Source organism: Eutrigla gurnardus (genome assembly GCF_963514095.1).
Source record: "Eutrigla gurnardus genome assembly, chromosome: 20".
Lineage (NCBI taxonomy): Eukaryota > Metazoa > Chordata > Actinopteri > Perciformes > Triglidae > Eutrigla > Eutrigla gurnardus.
Window position 1 is genome coordinate 9,998,726 of NC_139931.1, and position 16,139 is coordinate 10,014,864.

Sequence of the window (16,139 nt, forward strand, 5' to 3'; positions counted from 1 at the left end):
TCTTAATAAGTCGAGAGATAAATTGTTATATTTGATTTATGCGTGTCTCTGTACAAAAATTAAACAATAGTTAGATTTTTTCACCATTAGTTTAATGGAATTCATGGTGTTTATAGTGAAAACCAAAGTAACTGAGGGGCGAAATGTGCTTAGAAACTGTTGTCCCTGCATGCAAAAGAATGCCTGATCATTTACCGACTTTCAGTTCTCTGAAGTTTGAAGAAACGGGAAGGAGAAGTACAAGAAAAGACAGAAGAACCTGAGAAAAATCCACATCTGAATAAATGCTGGATTCAAAATAAATACAAATGTGTTCAGAAGTGTTCACTACATCCTGATGTAAAATGTTAATCTTTTACAGGTCAGCTGCTTGAGCAGGCTGATGTGGTTCAGAGCTCATCAACTTGACTTGTAAGCTGTTTTTCTCTGTCATGTGTTGGTCACAGGGTTGGAAAACAAAGGTCACCCGGCTCTCTCGCTCCATCACAAACACCCAGGATGCTGAAAACACCGGACGTGCTGCTGCTCTTCCTCTGCCTCGTCGGGCCGGCGGAGGCCCTGCACAAACAGTGGATCCCTGACACCAACTATGAGAACGCCACCAACTGGGACAAAGGAGCTGTTCCCTGTGGCAACGACATGGCTCAGTTTCCGGCCCAGAGGAAAGTGTCCGTGTTCGTGGAGACCACGCACGCCGTGCAGGAGCTGAGGCTCCCCGTAGACGGAGAGCTCATCCTGAATTCGGGTGCTGGGTTTTATGTCGTGAGCGGGCGAGATCCGGGCTGCGGAGCTGGCGTCACCACCCAGTTCAAAGACTCGGAGTCCCTTCAGTGGTTCGACCCATCTCTGTGGCAGGCGGCTGCCACTCTGGACGACCTGCAGCGCGGGAACTACTTGTTCTCTGTCCACGAGGAGAGCGTCCCCTGCCAGTACGACGACGTGGTCTTCAAAGCCCGCTCCTCTTTCAGGGTGGACACCAGCTCCAGTCAGTCCAGCGTTCCTGTCAAGTCTGTGTCGGTGCTGGGGAAGACGTTTGAGAGCGGATCCGAGTTCTCCCGGTATCTCGGCTCTCGCTCAGGCCGGCTGCAATTTCGAGGATCCTCTGGGGTCACCGTTGGAAACAAAGAGTGTGGGGATCCTTCAGGCTGCGACTGTGGGAATTCTGTGAACCGCCAGCGGATATGCAACACTGTGTCATGTGCCCCTCTGAGCTGTAAGAAGCCTCTCCTGCCCGTAGGACACTGCTGTGATGTTTGTGGTGCCCTCATCGCCATCCACTACGCCGCCGGCTTCGACCTGAAAACGTACAGGCAACGAATCCAACACCTATTCCTCATGCTGCCACAATACAAATCCATTCAGGTGGGCATGTCTAAAGTCTTCAAGCCACAGCGGTTGATGGGGGTCATCCCTTTTGGTTCCGTGCCTGAGATCCAGGTGGTCATCGTGGATGGAGAGAAGGGAACGCAGTCGGACGGTCTGGCCCGGGACATCGTGGAGGATGCCCGTTCTCACGGCGGCAATCTGGGAATCACCGGGGCCGAATTTCAAGCCTCCTCCGGGAGCAGCAGTGATGGGGCTGGAGCCAGCCCTGGGATGGTGGTTGGGGTCGTGTTTGGCGTTCTGATTCTGATTACACTCATTGGCGTTGCGGTCATCTTGATCCGTCGTGGGGTTGTTCGGATGCCGGCGTCGCTGCCGTTCCTGAGCACCTTTAACAGAAGCAGCGATGTCGGAGAGCTCGGTGGGACTATTGACCACGGCTTTGACAATCCCATATTTGACAAGCCCAACATGCTGCCCGATCTTCCCGGCGTGTACGCGACTGAGACCAATCGCTCGATCTCCATGACTCAGTCAGGCGTGCACTTTTGCAATCCGGTTTACGATGAGAATGAAACCGACTTCAACGCCTGAAGTCACTGCAGTGGACTTGAAGGACTTTTGCATTAACTTGATTATTTTACAGACCTTTCACAAACAATAAATCCTCTTATAGTTTGATAATAATGCAGCAAATGGGACTTGTAAAAACCAATAAAATAATTGTTGGCAGACTATGTACTTTTCCCCCCTCATTCACATCACATTCACGAACAATAAAGTAGCAATAAAGCTGCAGTAAATTCCCAACACGCCTACTGCTGCACAGGTTCCGTCCATGTGACCACTAGATGGTGGTGAATTTAATCTTCTAATGACATGTATGTGAAAAAAAAAGTACTATATACCTTGTTATGTCACCCCAATAAACATTTATGGTGCAATCATTTGTCTTTTACAAACTCGCAGTGAAGGCAGATGATCATTTTAGATTAACGAGAGAAACAACATTCTCTTTCTTTGACAGCCAGGCTGTAACAAACAAGGGCTCTATGAAATCAGCGGTGTACTTGTGGAGCGGCCTCATAGCGCCGGTTACGTCATAAAAACTCACGGAACCTTCCTGAAAGTCCACATATAAGCCAATTATTGTGACGTCAGTGACGCCCAAGGGTGTCTCCACACCGGCATGCCAGGCAAAGAAGCCTCGGTTGCTCCTCCCCACGCACCAGGAGAAGTCGTCCCCAGTGATGCAGCCCGTGCTTTGCTCTCCCTTGCGGTCGATGCTCATGTACGTGACTCCCACGTGTGCGCCCTCGCCACTCAGCTCCGCTTCGATGTAGTGCCTCCCCAGATAAAGGCTGTCTGAAGTCAATGCCTGACGCCAAAACGCGAAGCGACCAGGGTGGTCTGGGTAGCTGTGCTGCCAGGGGCTGGTGTTGATCAGCTTTCTGCTGTCCTCCTTTATACGGAGGAAATTATGGACGGTGTCCGGGTCAAAGGTCAAACTTCTTGCATCTGCAATGCAGGGGAAATCAAAGTTGTGAATAGTATAAATATAATATATATAAATATAAGTATGATTTGACAAACAGAAAACACAGAACATTATTGAAAAGTGTATTTACACTGCAAGAAGTCCTCTCGTGTCTCGGGATCAGGCCGGGATAAAGGTTCAGATTCTGGCATCTGGGATTTAGCACCTAGTTTATAATTGCGAGAGCTTATTTGGTATTTTGGTAAGAAGAGGGAATCAGGTAAAGTATAGAAAATAATAACACTCACCACTATTACAGATACATTTCAGTCTTTCGCTGTAGGAGGAGAGGATGAGGTCACACAGCTCCTGGGTAGCTTCCATCACTACCTGCACATAAGAGGTTAGGTGGTCCATGCGGTTGATGGACGGGCTACGCGGACATACGTCTGCCACTCCTTTCTTCCACACCGAGTACTCCTGGAAACAAGCATGACATAAAAAAAAAAGGTTGTTACATAACATGCCTCTCCCTCTTCTCTGATCCAGAACTTCTCTCAGCAAAAATGACCGAAGAGATTAACTGTTTGCCGTGTGTACACGGTCAACACACCGCTGACCAAAATAAACGCTTAGAACATCCTGTCCTAATCCCAGATCATATGTGACATGACACGTGTTTACTCCCATTGGAAATATTTCAGATATTTGGTAACCTGCAGGAAGTCGACATCAGACTTGCTCCTGGACAGTTTTTCCATTTGAGACACTTTTTTCATCAGCTCTGCTCTCCGCTGCACCAGATGTGCCCGGATGGCTTCGGCCTGTCTGAGGGCCCGTCTCTGCTCTCCCTCCAGCACATCCACCGCCCCTTTTCTGGCCTCCTCCACGGTTATTTGCAGCCTGGCAAACTGCTGTTCAACAATAACACATACCTCCTGCACTGAACGCTGAAGGGGAGAAGAGGGAGAAAAGAAGAAAGAAAAAAAAAAAGGTTTGGATAAAAGCGTATGCTAAATGCCCTAAATGTAAATATTTGCCTATGTAACATACCTTAATTATGTCATCGTTGCTGTGTAGCTTTCCAATTGCTTTCTCGGCTGCTGAGTCACTCTGACTGATCTCTCCTAGTTCCTTCTGCAGCTCAGTCTACAACACAATCATCACAAACATAACTGCAATAATTGCTGCAATGAGCGGAGGCCATTACTGACAGATCCAAAACGATTATGTTGCCCTTGAGAAGATGATAAAACGATTCAAGCAAATCTGAAAAAAAAATCTATAAATGATGCTTTATGTTGTGCTGTCAAGACCTCAATCTGGGTCCGTGCCTCCCCCACAGATGCCGTGGCGTGACCTTGGTGCTCCTGACCCTCACAGTCCAGACACACGCAGCAGCCGTCCATCAGACAGAAGCGCTCCAGTGGACGCCGATGGACCTCGCAAATCCGACAGTCGATGTCGTGGAGAGGATCCACCAGGCGGTGGTTTTGAAATTTGGTGTTCTCCAAATGGGGTCTGAGATGGGCCTGGCAGTAGGAAACCAGACAGGTCAGGCAGGACTTCAGGGCCTTGCTGGGGCTGTCCATGCAGGAGTCACACAACACATCCTGTGGGAGCAGCGTGTCGGCCGTCTCGGCAGCTGGATCCCTCCCTTCCTCCTTAACGTCCATGTTGCGTTGACCCTCCTTCAAGTTCTCCTCATTACTGCTGACGGTAGCCATGTTTGAGAGCGACCCTCTCGTCCCCTTAAGCTTGGTTTGGTTGATCTTTATACAGTCACAAGTTACTCCACTCTTAGCGGCTGCTTTTCCCTGTCTTTCCTGAGATCTAAAGACCCTCAGAGCGCATAAGGAAAGAATTGAAAACCACGCCTAAATAACTTTACTCCAGCCAGCTGAAGCACTCGCTCCCCCCCCTCCTCCCTTGTGCAACTCTTGTCTCTGTATCCAACCTCACTAAGCCTGAGACACAGCAGCGATGACGGGAGGAAATGACGAGTGTATTACGGCAGGCAAGGGGAAGGAAATGAAATCCTCTATTTTTTCCCCCACCCGTTAATGACCTGGCTTGTTTACTGATTGTACATTGTCTGGTCGAGTTTAAAGGTTCACATCAACAATAATGGAGATTAGAAAAGATTTGCTGTCACCAAAAAGGCGAATGATTTAATAATAATATCAGTGAAGTCTATGAATAGCAGTGCCAGTAGAGCATATGCTTTAGTGCACTTTAGGACACTAACTTCTGATGAAAATATTATGGGCATGGAACTGCCAAACAATGCCAATTATCAAGGTTGGTGTGTAAACAGCAGGCGAGGGAAATTACTAAATGCTGCCTATACTTAAACAAACATTTTCCAATCTTTGGACCTTCCTCTCTCACGTAGACACACACATCAAAGTATCGTCATTAGTGTCAAATGAGGATCTTCACTGACCTTTGAAGACTGTGACTACAGATATCACCCATCCAAATTTAGCCGCCGACAAAACAATACAAATCACCTCGGTATTTGAAAGTTATTTAAAAAAGAAAAATCACATTATATCACATCACGTTAAGATTTTAATGTTTCGGAAACTTGTGCACTTCTTTACATGTGCTATTGGTAATTCTTGTGGACACTATACTGGATCCCTAACGGCACATGCTATATCTTAAATTTGAGCTACTCTACAGATGAACTATAGTGAATGGAGTGAAGTGACATGTATGGATCTATCATTTAAGTCATTTACAGCATTAAAAGATTAGTATTTTTTTTATTTAAAAATCCACCTTAATGTTAAAAAGTCAAGATAATAAACATTGACACATTCCTGTGCAGACATAACGTATTATATGGAAAAAAAAAATTCTGGAACTACCAACATTTTTATATTAAAGATACAGTGATTTCACATTCTAACATGAAGACCGGTAACATGAATGAACAATTGGCCTGCATTGCCAGTGAACCACACTTGACATGAATTGCTGTATGTAAACAAGTAAACATGCACCGAGATGAAATATGACTAAGGAAGCATTTGAGTCGCTCTGGGCCAAAATGTGGCTCGGACGATCGCAAACTAAACATGTATTTGAAGGTTTTTTTATGACAAAAGACGCTTTTAAGCAAATGCAAAGGCACATGAGGTGGTAGGATTGGCCCCACAGGGGCCAACACGTTCAGGGGACACAGGCCCCACAATCGGCTCTCTGTTGAAGTGCAGGGGGACTCCAAGCAACTGACACACAGAGATATTTACAGTAGTCCTCAGGAGGCACTGTAAACGCAGTTTGTCCTGCACTTGACTTTTAGCGCTCGACATATTCATCTTGACAGTGTCCTTTCTGCTTTGCTAGCTCTGAGGTACCAGGAGAGCTACATCATGCACCCTCCATGTCCATACAGTGCTCCACTGACCTTTAAGCCTGGATGAGCACACAGCAGGGGGGCATCGACAACAACTTTGATTATCTGCAGGACAGAATGAAGACAAGAGAAGAAACTGAAGAGGGTGTGTGTTCGGAGTATAAACGCTGCATAAACTGTATGCCCAAATACAACACTGTATCCTAAAGAACTCACAGTTCTGTGTCTTCAATGCAGTCTGGGTCCTCGATGGTCTCCAGACGTCTCTTACAGGCGTCTAAGATCTTTTTCCTTGGTCCTAAGGGGATGTGGATGCTCTTAAGGTCATGGTCAGAACACAGCAACAGCGCTTCGAGGTCAATCTTCTCTCTCTTGAGAATAGAGAAAAAGTCACTCATGCTCTGCGTGGCGAGGAAGACCTCGAGAGGGCTCGAATCCGCCTCGTCATCGTCGTCCAGCCCTAACTCCACTTCCTCCCAGGGCAGCTCCTCCACGTTCCTCTGCTGAAGGCTGCGTGCGCTGCCGATGCTGTCTTCGTCTGCACTCGGGTACTGCTGCAGCCGACTGTGCAAACGCACACTGTTGCCCGACCGGTCCGCGCTGTCTGTGTCCCGACCACCGAGGTCAAACATCCCCCCGCTCACGTAATTCCTCCTGAAGACCATGGTGCCCAGACCGGGCCTGTTGAACAGAGAGTCGTGTCCCGAGTCAGTGCTGATCTCGGAGTAGTCCACGTCAGGCCCGTGGAGGTCCGGCTCACTAATGGCACGTGAAATGGCATCGTAGTTGTCTCTGGGGAACATGTCGCGCACGTTGCGGCGGCCCCGGTCCTTTGGGTTGACATAAGTCCCCTGTTTGACAAACATGACATCGTTGCCCAGCTGCAGTCCGGAGAGGGAGCGCACGCTCTTCCTCCCGTCCTCGTAGATTTTAAACGTCCCATCTCCTTGTTTCCTCTTCTCCAGCTTCCTCTGGATCTTAGTCTTCCCTCGGTTTGTGGCATGGAGAGTAGCCTAACGGGACACAGAGGAAGAAAGAGATTAGGCACAATCACAAAGTGATCTGTGGCTTTCTCTCTAGCGTCATCACAAGGTTGACATTCTTGGTTTTTAATGGCTTATCTTGACAACTATTGGATGTATTGCATTGGAATTTTATCGACAATCGAGGTCCCCAGATGATGAATTGTAATAACTTTGGTATAAGTATTCTTTTCAGCCTCAGTTGTAAATTTGTGTTTGGTGCTAATTAGCAAATGCTAGCATGCTACACTGAGATGGTAAACACCTTTAAAAGTATACCTGTTAAACATTAGCCTGTTTGCATTTGTCACTGTGACCATGCTAGCATTTAGCTTGGTCTTATGTTATGTTATACAGTTTAGAGGAGGGATTTTCTAGTTGGCCACCTGAACTGTGCAAAATAAAAAAGCAGAACTATGCAGCCATGCACAACAAACAACAACAAACACCTTGAAAACGTAGAGAAATAAAACCTGACCTGAGAATATGGCACACTGACTGTGGCTGCATTTAAGTGGCGCAGCTTGTGGCTAAGAGAGCTGCTGGTGTAACTGGAAAAGCTCATGACGTCGGACGCGGAAGCCTCAGAAGTCTCCTTGTGAAACCTCCGCTCCATGCGTTTGTGGTGCTTCTTCTGCATCTTCACGCACTCTTTGATCCGCCGCTCGGCGTCGCCAAACGCCCGTCCCTTCATCTTGCTGACCAGCTTGGTGTTGAGGCTCGTCTGCTTGGTGGCGATGGTATCCAGATAGCGGACGCAATCCATGTGGTTTTTGGTGGCGGCCATGTCCAACGGCGTGTGGTAGTCGTTGTCCAGGCACCATATGTTGGCACCGAAAGACACCAGGAAGAAAAGGCAGTCGAGGTGGCCATTGGCAGCTGCCAGGTGGAGCGGTGTGTTCCCCCATATGTCACACTTGTCAGGGTTTCCTCTGTGGGCCAAAAGAAAGTGTTTTCAGTTCTTGTTCAGACTGTTAGTGAGGGTACGGCTACTGGTTTCCCTCTTTGGCCTTCTGTTCACTCACGATCTGCATGTGATCTTTTAATCATGTTTTCAGCACTGACGTGCCAACTTCTTGTTGTTAGTGGGGCCTTATTTAATCATTTATAGTCCAAACACCACATTGCCCTTTTCAGAAAACAAACCATAGATCATCTCATTGTTTGCTTTGGAGGCTTTGACCATTTGATATATAAGATGGCTTGATTAACATGATCCGTAAAAAAGGAACGCGCTATCATGAAGGGGCCACGGCTGAAACTATAAGCAATGTTCACCCTTGGCTGACAGTGCACGGCCTTAGGGTTACCTCTGTGTGTGCAGCTCTGTCTGTAATATGACCACATACTTGCCACACTACCTGTATCCACTTTCAGGGGAGGCCTAGTAGGTTGCGCCCGACTCCAAAAGCACAACGGTGCATGGCTGGTGATGTCATGCTGAATTCCTCAAGTCAAAACATTGCAGTGTTCACAGCTGCGTGGATGGTGTGGAGGGCAGATGTGTATGGAGCTTTCTTGCCCATCATTAGCCTAGTATGCAAGGTAATTGGTAAAAAAAAAATGCTTGGTATTTCATTAAGTGCACATAGGGATACTAGCCTTCAAAGGAAAACAGGATTGTGGTCACCGCAACTACATGTTATAAAACCACCATTGACATTTTTCAGTGTCATCTGGTTGTGTCACACTCCCTGAAACGACACCTTCAACGAACTGTTTTGCGTCTTGTCACCGCCCTCCAATGCAGCCACGTACAGACTGCTGAATATTTGATACGACGGACACGAAGCTACCGTCGAGGTACAGATGTATTATTGATGGATGGCGTTGCAAGGTTCTGACAGAGAACGTGTGTCAGATCTGCGGGACTCCACAGTCTCACTCTGATTTCAGCCCCTTTTTGACAGGAATGGGCGCTTGAGAGTTCAAATGTAGGGAAACAGTTGTTTCAGTGTGCATGATGGTCAGTGTTTTTGTATCCAGACCACAGAGACAATGATCAAATAAAGGAATTGCACTGTTAACCCTGTGCTAAAAAAACACACGAGGGGACATAAAATGCTATAAAGTGATGTCAAAAGATAAACAGCAATTAATTGAGAGGAAAATATTTATTACGCTCAGATTACACAATGTGTCTTTGGTAGAGACCATCTAATGTGACAGCTTTGTGTGTCATAATTTAGGTCTGTCCTTGTAAAATGCTGCGGTCATAGTTGTGCCCACTTATCCCCCTCCCTTATCATTATGGGCTGTTTGCATCTTCACTTACTCTGACAGCTTGATCTCACTGCAGGCCGCCAAGTGCAATAATATTTGCCAAACATAGCATCTTTCTCATGAAGTCGTCAAGCAGTGTCAAAACTTATCTTCATTCTAACCCCCGGGTCTCACGAGGTTTGGCGCCTCTGTGAAAAATTATGGCAGCTATTAATGTTTAATTATAGCACCTTGTGTCAATCAGGGATTTATGTCCTATCAATAGAGGGACGCTATGCACCGTGGCAGCTGAATGCCTCCAGAGTCTTGTTTACACTTATTCCGTGGGAAATAGTGAATTTAGTATCATCACGTCAGACTGGAAGTCTGCCTTTGTTGCCTGTGTGTTTTCAGAACACTCAAAAATGTCCTCAAATCTGATATTTTTAATTCAGTAAACTAAACACAGATAACTTAATGTTGCCTCACTCTGATGGCACGTCTCTCACAAACTTCGCTCAATTAAACAGATTCATAATGGGCCCATTTCTTCTGGCTGACGAGCAAACCAGGTCAGCCAGAAAAGTCGGGCCAGCATTTGTACCATGATGCACGCAGCCCCCTAAAACGACGTTATCCACTGTTCATTTGATCAATCCTTTTCTTTTGCCTGCGGTGATATAATATTGGTTATGTAATGTGAGTGCCTCTCCGTAATAAATCAAAATAAGGTAGAGAAACAATTCCTTGTACACTTCATACTTCAGGATTGAGTTACAGCCGATGGCTTTACAGTCTTTTTTTTATGGGCCGTTGATGTTTTACTGTTGTACAGTATTAACTGTCACTGAACGCAGGACTGCACACATATGATGGACCGTACTTTTAGTGGTAACATCTCCTGGGCTCGTTCCATGTGTGTGTTCTGCCAGTTAACCTTTAACAGTGTCGTCCTGTGAAATGACACAGCACTGTTCTATGTGGCTTTGAGAAAATGACAAACTCCTTCTATGACCAACAAAGTCTTTCAGATGACCGTAAAGTTAAGAAAAACCTACCTGGTGAATGTTTAGTGGAACAATATAACAGCTTAAGCTGTGAAATGGATGATGCAAATAAAGCTTTGTCATGGTGCATAGACATATGTTGCATCTTTTACAATACCCTCTTCTCTACGTCAACATGGGGATTCTTCAATTACAGGCAAAATAGCTGAATAGTTACAAAACAGGTAAATTCCTCTTCTTGCCTGAGGTTGCCTGATCATGTAGTATGTCAAGGCCTGACCTTTGTGGCCCTGGAAGAAAATGCTGCACCCTTTTAAATTGTGCCCTACATACTTGTGTTGTTGTTAAGCAGCTGACCAGTGCGTGGTTCAACTGGAAAAACTGCCTCAAATACTTCAGTACTTTTGACCCTAAATTGTTTTAGCATGTGAATGACGATGGAGCGGCAGCAGTGCGGCGCTTCGTACCTACCCCCTCCCCGCGATGAGCCGCAGAGCCTCCAGGTTGCCGTGAAAAGCAGCCCATAACGTCGGCGTCATGCCATCCTCGTCCGGCGCGTTGAGATCCCTCCGAGTCGCCTCCTTCAGCAGGTCCAGGTAGCCGTCCCGGGCCGCCTTGTGGTACCTGTCATTCATGGCGCCGTATTAATCCGCCCTGCTCGACTCCACTCCGCTTCGTCGACACCGGCACCATCGTCAACCTTGAGCAGATCCCGCTGAAGTGCGCGTTTGTCCCGCGGTCCCCTAAAGAGCCGCTCGCTGATCAGCGGAGGCGCGCGCCGGTGGTATCCAGGGACGCCGCGCTGCACGCCGTCAGGGGGAACAGTGCTCCCGGTGGCCGAGGTGCTGCAAGCCAGACACACAACACAATACAACGAACAGACACGAAACAATAAAGTCTCCGTGCACCTGCTGGGAGATTTAAATACTAATTAAAAGCTTATTTTCATTAAACTCTGTAAACATATCTGACGCATTTAGCCTACTTAATTCCCCCGAACGTATTCATTACACCGGAACAATGCGTGATACACACGAATGCAGGAAATGAGCACTCGAGAACACAATTGTATTACCGGAGTCTGATTAGCACATATGAGGAAGAGTCAGCGTCAGCCCGGTGTCATTGTGGTTCCTTGAAATAAACCATTGTTCTGGTATTAATCTTTCCATTAGGCTATATGAAGCAACATGAGCACAGACAGAAGGAATGCATGAGTAATACTGTGTGTGATGCACTGAAAAAGTACCTTCACTTAATAACTGATGTGAAATTAAACAAAGAGACTCCAATCCGAAGATCTCAGCCAATTGAAAGTTCCCATAACAATGGGTGCAGATAGCTGCCAGGATTTCATGCAGTTCACCTCAGGCGTTTTGCAGAGACAATGAGAAAAGGACATTTCTTCCTTGGGCCATGAATAACTGAACAAAGGATTAAGAACATGTTTAGAATGTGCAGATAGCTGCAGGTGGTCAGCCTGCATCAAGTTGAACAAGACAACTCATTAAGCCTCTGAAGTTTTTCATGAATCTGAAAAAAATCATTAAAAAAAAAAATGGCTTAAATGCAATTTTGCCTTCTCGCTTCAGCTTTGCTTTTTTGCAGGGTGTGAAGATTCCTACAACAAAAGACTGAAATTTCAAATGCGTTACACCAAATTGCTGTTTATCGGAAAAAAACCGGTTTCTTGTATTTTGCAATTCGTGAGTAAAGGTTTTTCCTGGAAACATCTTTTGAACTTTACTTTAATATTTTGTGCAAAACATGCAGTGTTTGGTGATAATATGGTATTGTTCATAACAGATTTATTGACATTTATGACTGCACAGTAAACCACGGTCTTTCTACAGGCGTATAAAAGGCGAGCCAGCTCAGACTGCTTCTCAGGATCACACTGCATCAGGTAGGCTTACAGGTATCATGAAACCATTTCTTCATTCTGAGATACGCTGCTTTGTCGGATTGTCATTCGAGCTTGATTTTGGCAACAAGAGCTCCTGTTACACATACAAAATTATATTTCACCTGTATTGATGTTTTTTCCAGATTTGATCAGACTTGGAGAGAAATAGTGTGGATGACTATCCTCAAGGAAAAAGCACAGTGAATCCATGTAAACGTGGATTCGCAATCAATGCCTATAACATGAATTTCTTGCCCAAATAGTGTTGCGCAAGAGGAGGACATTAAAATCAATTTGTTGATTGGAAACTACTCCTTCGTGCAGCACCCCCAAGATGACTGATGCTAATTTCAGTGCGGTAAATGGTTTCGCTTGGGGCGGTTCTGTCTTTAAAAGGAAGCTGAAGAGTGGGTGTAGTTGTTAAACCAGTAATGTTTCAGAGGGAGCCAGGTGCAGCAAACAGCTTAGTTGAGCAGAGACCTTAGCGGGAGAAAGATGTGTTTGAAGCCTTGCATTGAATGCAAATGTTTGACCGATGGCTATCCCTGTGAACCATGCAGAATGACGGCCAAAGACAAGGCGATGGAGGAGGCTCACCTGTCCAACAACATCAACGCACCGAGTCAAGCGGGCAGCGCATGTGAGCCGGAGCTGAACATCCCATCCACTGAGGTCGCGAGGAAGCAGGGTCACAACTGGGGATGGATGCTCTCTTGGATCATTGGTCTAAACATTATGATGCTGGGCACTGCCATCATCAGCGGCTCGGCCTTCAGCAATGTCCAGATCAGCGTCGTCGAACTGCGGGTGTTCCTCATCATCCTCGTCCTCCTCACCTCCATCTGGATAATTTATTATGTCATCTACACGGCCAGGAAAGAAGATGCTGTCGTTTACAAGGATGACCATGCTGGGCCTATATGGCTAAGGGGTAAGTTATGGTTGGATTTGCTTAAAAGTTAAAGGTTGAGTAGGTGATTCTATTCAGAATTTTTTTTTTTATATTACTTGAAATCCCTGTAACATACAGATAGCAATTAATAAGTTAAATGCTCTGACATAAAAACATTTTAAAAATCTATTCTGTGGCCGTGGCAGGACTGTACAAACCCTGTCTAATCATCAATCAAAAGTCTGTCTGGAGAATATAATCAGGCGGCCTGCCTGTCTGTCAATGTTTACTTCCTGATTGCACGCTCTCTGGCATTTTGGGGCAGCGGCTGTGAACACTACTGAACAAAGAGGGTGGGATTTTTTGGGTTCTGCGGTGCGTTCAAAGACAAAATCTCTATTTTTTCGCAAATGACCTACTCTGCCTTTAAGTGTTTTTGTTTGCAGATCATTTTTTCATATAATCTGTATTCTTGTATTCTTCCTTCAGGAGGACTTGTGCTATTCGGGGTGCTTAGCATTATCATGGACATTTTCAAGATAGCCAGCTACGTGGGGTTCCTCCACTGCGGATCTGCTATCAAAGTTGTATTCCCTGTGATACAACTTCTCTTCATAATTCTGCAGGTAAAATTACTATAACAAACAAATTAAGACATTTACTTGAGTCCTTATCATTGCAAAATATTAATACAATCCAAATCCAATTTGCAGTCATACTTTTTCTGGGTCCACTCCAAGGACTGTGTGCAGCTACATACGAACATTACACGGTAAGTGATTTATGGATTTCCTTTTTTTCCCCCTTCACTGTCCTTGTAAATATGCTATCCATGAATGTATCTATTTCATACTTAAAAAATATATCCTTGGGGAGTATTTAGTTACTGCCACAGAACTGATGGTATTTCTCTTATTTCACAGACCTTGCATATTTGTAATTATTAATTAATATTACAGTGCTGCAACCAACAATTATTTTCATTAACGATTAAACTGCAGATTATTTTGATTGGGTAGTCAATCTTTTGGCTAATGAAATGTCAGAAAATAGTGTAAAATGCTTATTACAATTTCCCAGAGCCCAATATCGGTTAGCCAGTTTACTCTAATATAGGAGTAAGAAACCCATCAAATGTTCCCACTATATTTAATATATTATTATATTTTTCTTTTATTATTTAGCTGTGGGCTGATGCTCACCCTCTCCACAAATCTAGTTGTGTGGATGACTCTGGTCATGGAGGAATCAAATCACCAAACATCAATGCCCCCGGTTCTGACCACCAACAACACTCAACGCTATGGAGGAAAAAGTTACATGAGAGGTAATTATATCAGATAAACCAATCAAAGCAGATAAAGCAGTGAGTAAAAGACCATGACATAACCCTTCCGTCTACCTGTGCCTTGTCATGTCTTACAGCGCGTTATGCAGACCAATGCCAGTGCAGCCACAGTTCATGCTTGCTGTTCCAGGTGGCCTACTACTATTTGTACCCCTTCAACATTGAGTACAGTCTCTTTGCCTCTGCCATGGCGTACGTCTTGTGGAAAAATGTGGGACGAGTAGCAGAAGAGCACAGTCACCACAAAGTCAAATTCAGTCTGAGGGGTATATTTCTTGGTCCCGTGGCGGGAGTTCTCTTAGTGGTGGTGGGCCTGGCCACCTTCATCGCATATGAGATGGACATTGCTAACAATAACACTGATGCCGACCGCAGAGAGAGAGCCCTGATGATGCACTTCGTCATGAATATAGTGATCGTGACCCTGATGTCCATCTCCACTGTGATCGGCTGTGCCGTCTACAGGGTGGACCACCGCGAGCACGTGTCAGACAAAAACCCCACGCGCAGCCTGGACGTGGGCCTGCTGGTGGGAGCCTCACTGGGGCAGTTCATCATCAGCTATTTCTCCATCGTAGCCATGATTGCAACCGGATCCAAAGGCCACCTGAATAGACTCAACCTGACATGGGGCATCCTGATGGTGATCCAGCTCGGCCTGCAGAACTATTTCATCATCGAGGGTCTACATCGGGAACCCTACCACGAGGAGCACCCGCCGGTCACCGTGGTTGCAAACCCGTATGTGCTGCAGCCGAACAAGGAGCTGAGCATCTATGAAGGATCGGAGAAGGAGCCAAAGTCCAGCTCGGTGTTCACGGTACACAACCCGTTCAGCCACACGGATGAGCACAGGCCAAAGCTGCTGTGGAAGCGACGGGTGTTGAAGGAGGTCTGTGTGTTTCTGCTGCTGGGCAACGTCATTGTGAGTAACGTACTCCCTCATGCTCTCAAAGTGATGGTTTTGAAAAATTCACCAAATGCTGATCCTGTTCTCTTGTCTTTCTTTGACAGCTGTGGATCATGCCGTCGTTCGGCGCTCGTCCCCAATTTGACCATGACACTGAAATCAAATTCTACAGTTTCACCATGTGGGCGGCGATTGTAAATGTTGGATTGCCCTTTGGCATCTTTTACCGCATGCATTCAGTAGCTAGTCTGTTCGAGGTTTTTGTAACCTCATAACGCTGCAGGAGCAAAAGATGCGAACTTTCAAGTATTTTGATGATATTAAGCTGTTTTATTAAGTAAATGTTGACTGACAAACGCCACCACTTTGTTACAATGTATCTCATTATGTTACAGCCTGTATATGTGACAGTGTAAATGTATTAAAAATGCTATTTGTAAAAGTAAAAGAAATAATGAATTATGAAGCTTATGTTGTATGACTTGCTGCATGCTTTGACCTCTGTGCACACAAAATAAAGGAAAGCAACTCAGTAAGTTGATAAAGGGAGTGGTTGTGTCATCAATAGATGTTTTACCTTATTGTGGATATACTACTATTTAAACCTTGCGGACATTCTAGTACTTTTTTTTAAAAATCAAAGTTGATTTAAAGTTTTTGGAAGAGTGTACGAGTTTGAAATGAA

General features: G+C 45.6%; 4 protein-coding genes across 5 annotated transcripts; 2 read left to right on the forward strand and 2 right to left on the reverse strand.

Annotated features, from left to right (window-relative positions):
- Positions 1-113: 113 nt before the first annotated feature.
- On the forward strand, positions 114-1,929 carry amn (amnion associated transmembrane protein). The gene has a single exon (XM_084038052.1). The coding sequence runs from the start codon at positions 499-501 to the stop codon at positions 1,915-1,917; it is 1,419 nt and encodes a 472-aa protein (XP_083894178.1). The 5' UTR covers positions 114-498; the 3' UTR covers positions 1,918-1,929.
- A 376-nt stretch (positions 1,930-2,305) lies between these two features.
- Positions 2,306-4,725, reverse strand: LOC311031652 (tripartite motif-containing protein 16-like; the record flags this gene model as incomplete). 2 transcript variants are annotated; one of them, XM_084038050.1, is made up of 6 exons in its annotated part: positions 4,117-4,725; positions 3,854-3,949; positions 3,517-3,750; positions 3,109-3,280; positions 2,952-3,026; positions 2,306-2,841 (listed from the first exon to the last, which is right to left on the reverse strand). In XM_084038050.1, exons 1-6 carry the CDS (start codon positions 4,525-4,527, stop codon positions 2,306-2,308), a joined length of 1,524 nt encoding a protein of 507 aa, XP_083894176.1. In that variant the 5' UTR covers positions 4,528-4,725. The 2 variants fall into 2 exon arrangements, with proteins under 2 accessions (XP_083894176.1, XP_083894177.1); XM_084038051.1 differs by lacking the exon at positions 2,952-3,026.
- Positions 4,726-5,425: 700 nt separating this feature from the next.
- ush1ga (Usher syndrome 1Ga (autosomal recessive)) lies at positions 5,426-11,395 on the reverse strand. Its single transcript, XM_084036896.1, has 4 exons — positions 10,870-11,395; positions 7,668-8,121; positions 6,384-7,180; positions 5,426-6,272 (listed from the first exon to the last, which is right to left on the reverse strand). Exons 1-4 carry the CDS (start codon positions 11,031-11,033, stop codon positions 6,269-6,271), a joined length of 1,419 nt encoding a protein of 472 aa, XP_083893022.1. The 5' UTR covers positions 11,034-11,395; the 3' UTR covers positions 5,426-6,268.
- Positions 11,396-12,706: 1,311 nt separating this feature from the next.
- LOC311031334 (proton channel OTOP2-like) lies at positions 12,707-15,974 on the forward strand. Its single transcript, XM_084037588.1, has 6 exons — positions 12,707-13,235; positions 13,686-13,822; positions 13,910-13,968; positions 14,381-14,523; positions 14,622-15,469; positions 15,559-15,974. The coding sequence occupies exons 1-6, from the start codon at positions 12,800-12,802 to the stop codon at positions 15,727-15,729; spliced, it is 1,794 nt and encodes a 597-aa protein (XP_083893714.1). The 5' UTR covers positions 12,707-12,799; the 3' UTR covers positions 15,730-15,974.
- Positions 15,975-16,139: the final 165 nt, after the last annotated feature.

Bases quoted from the DNA above. Each gene is read 5' to 3' on its own strand.
- amn (XM_084038052.1), top strand. From the start codon at position 499: ATGCTGAAAACACCGGACGTGCTGCTGCTCTTCCTCTGCCTCGTCGGG.
- ush1ga (XM_084036896.1), bottom strand. From the start codon at position 11,033: ATGAATGACAGGTACCACAAGGCGGCCCGGGACGGCTACCTGGACCTG. The intron at 8,122-10,869 runs GTAGGTACGAAG...TTTGGCCCACAG, and splicing joins CGGCTCATCGCGGGGAGGGG to AGGAAACCCTGACAAGTGTG. The intron at 7,181-7,667 runs GTCAGGTTTTAT...GTGTCCCGTTAG, and splicing joins TCAGTGTGCCATATTCTCAG to GCTACTCTCCATGCCACAAA.
- LOC311031334 (XM_084037588.1), top strand. From the start codon at position 12,800: ATGTGTTTGAAGCCTTGCATTGAATGCAAATGTTTGACCGATGGCTAT. The intron at 13,236-13,685 runs GTAAGTTATGGT...TTCTTCCTTCAG, and splicing joins TGGGCCTATATGGCTAAGGG to GAGGACTTGTGCTATTCGGG. The intron at 14,524-14,621 runs GTAATTATATCA...CATGTCTTACAG, and splicing joins AGGAAAAAGTTACATGAGAG to CGCGTTATGCAGACCAATGC.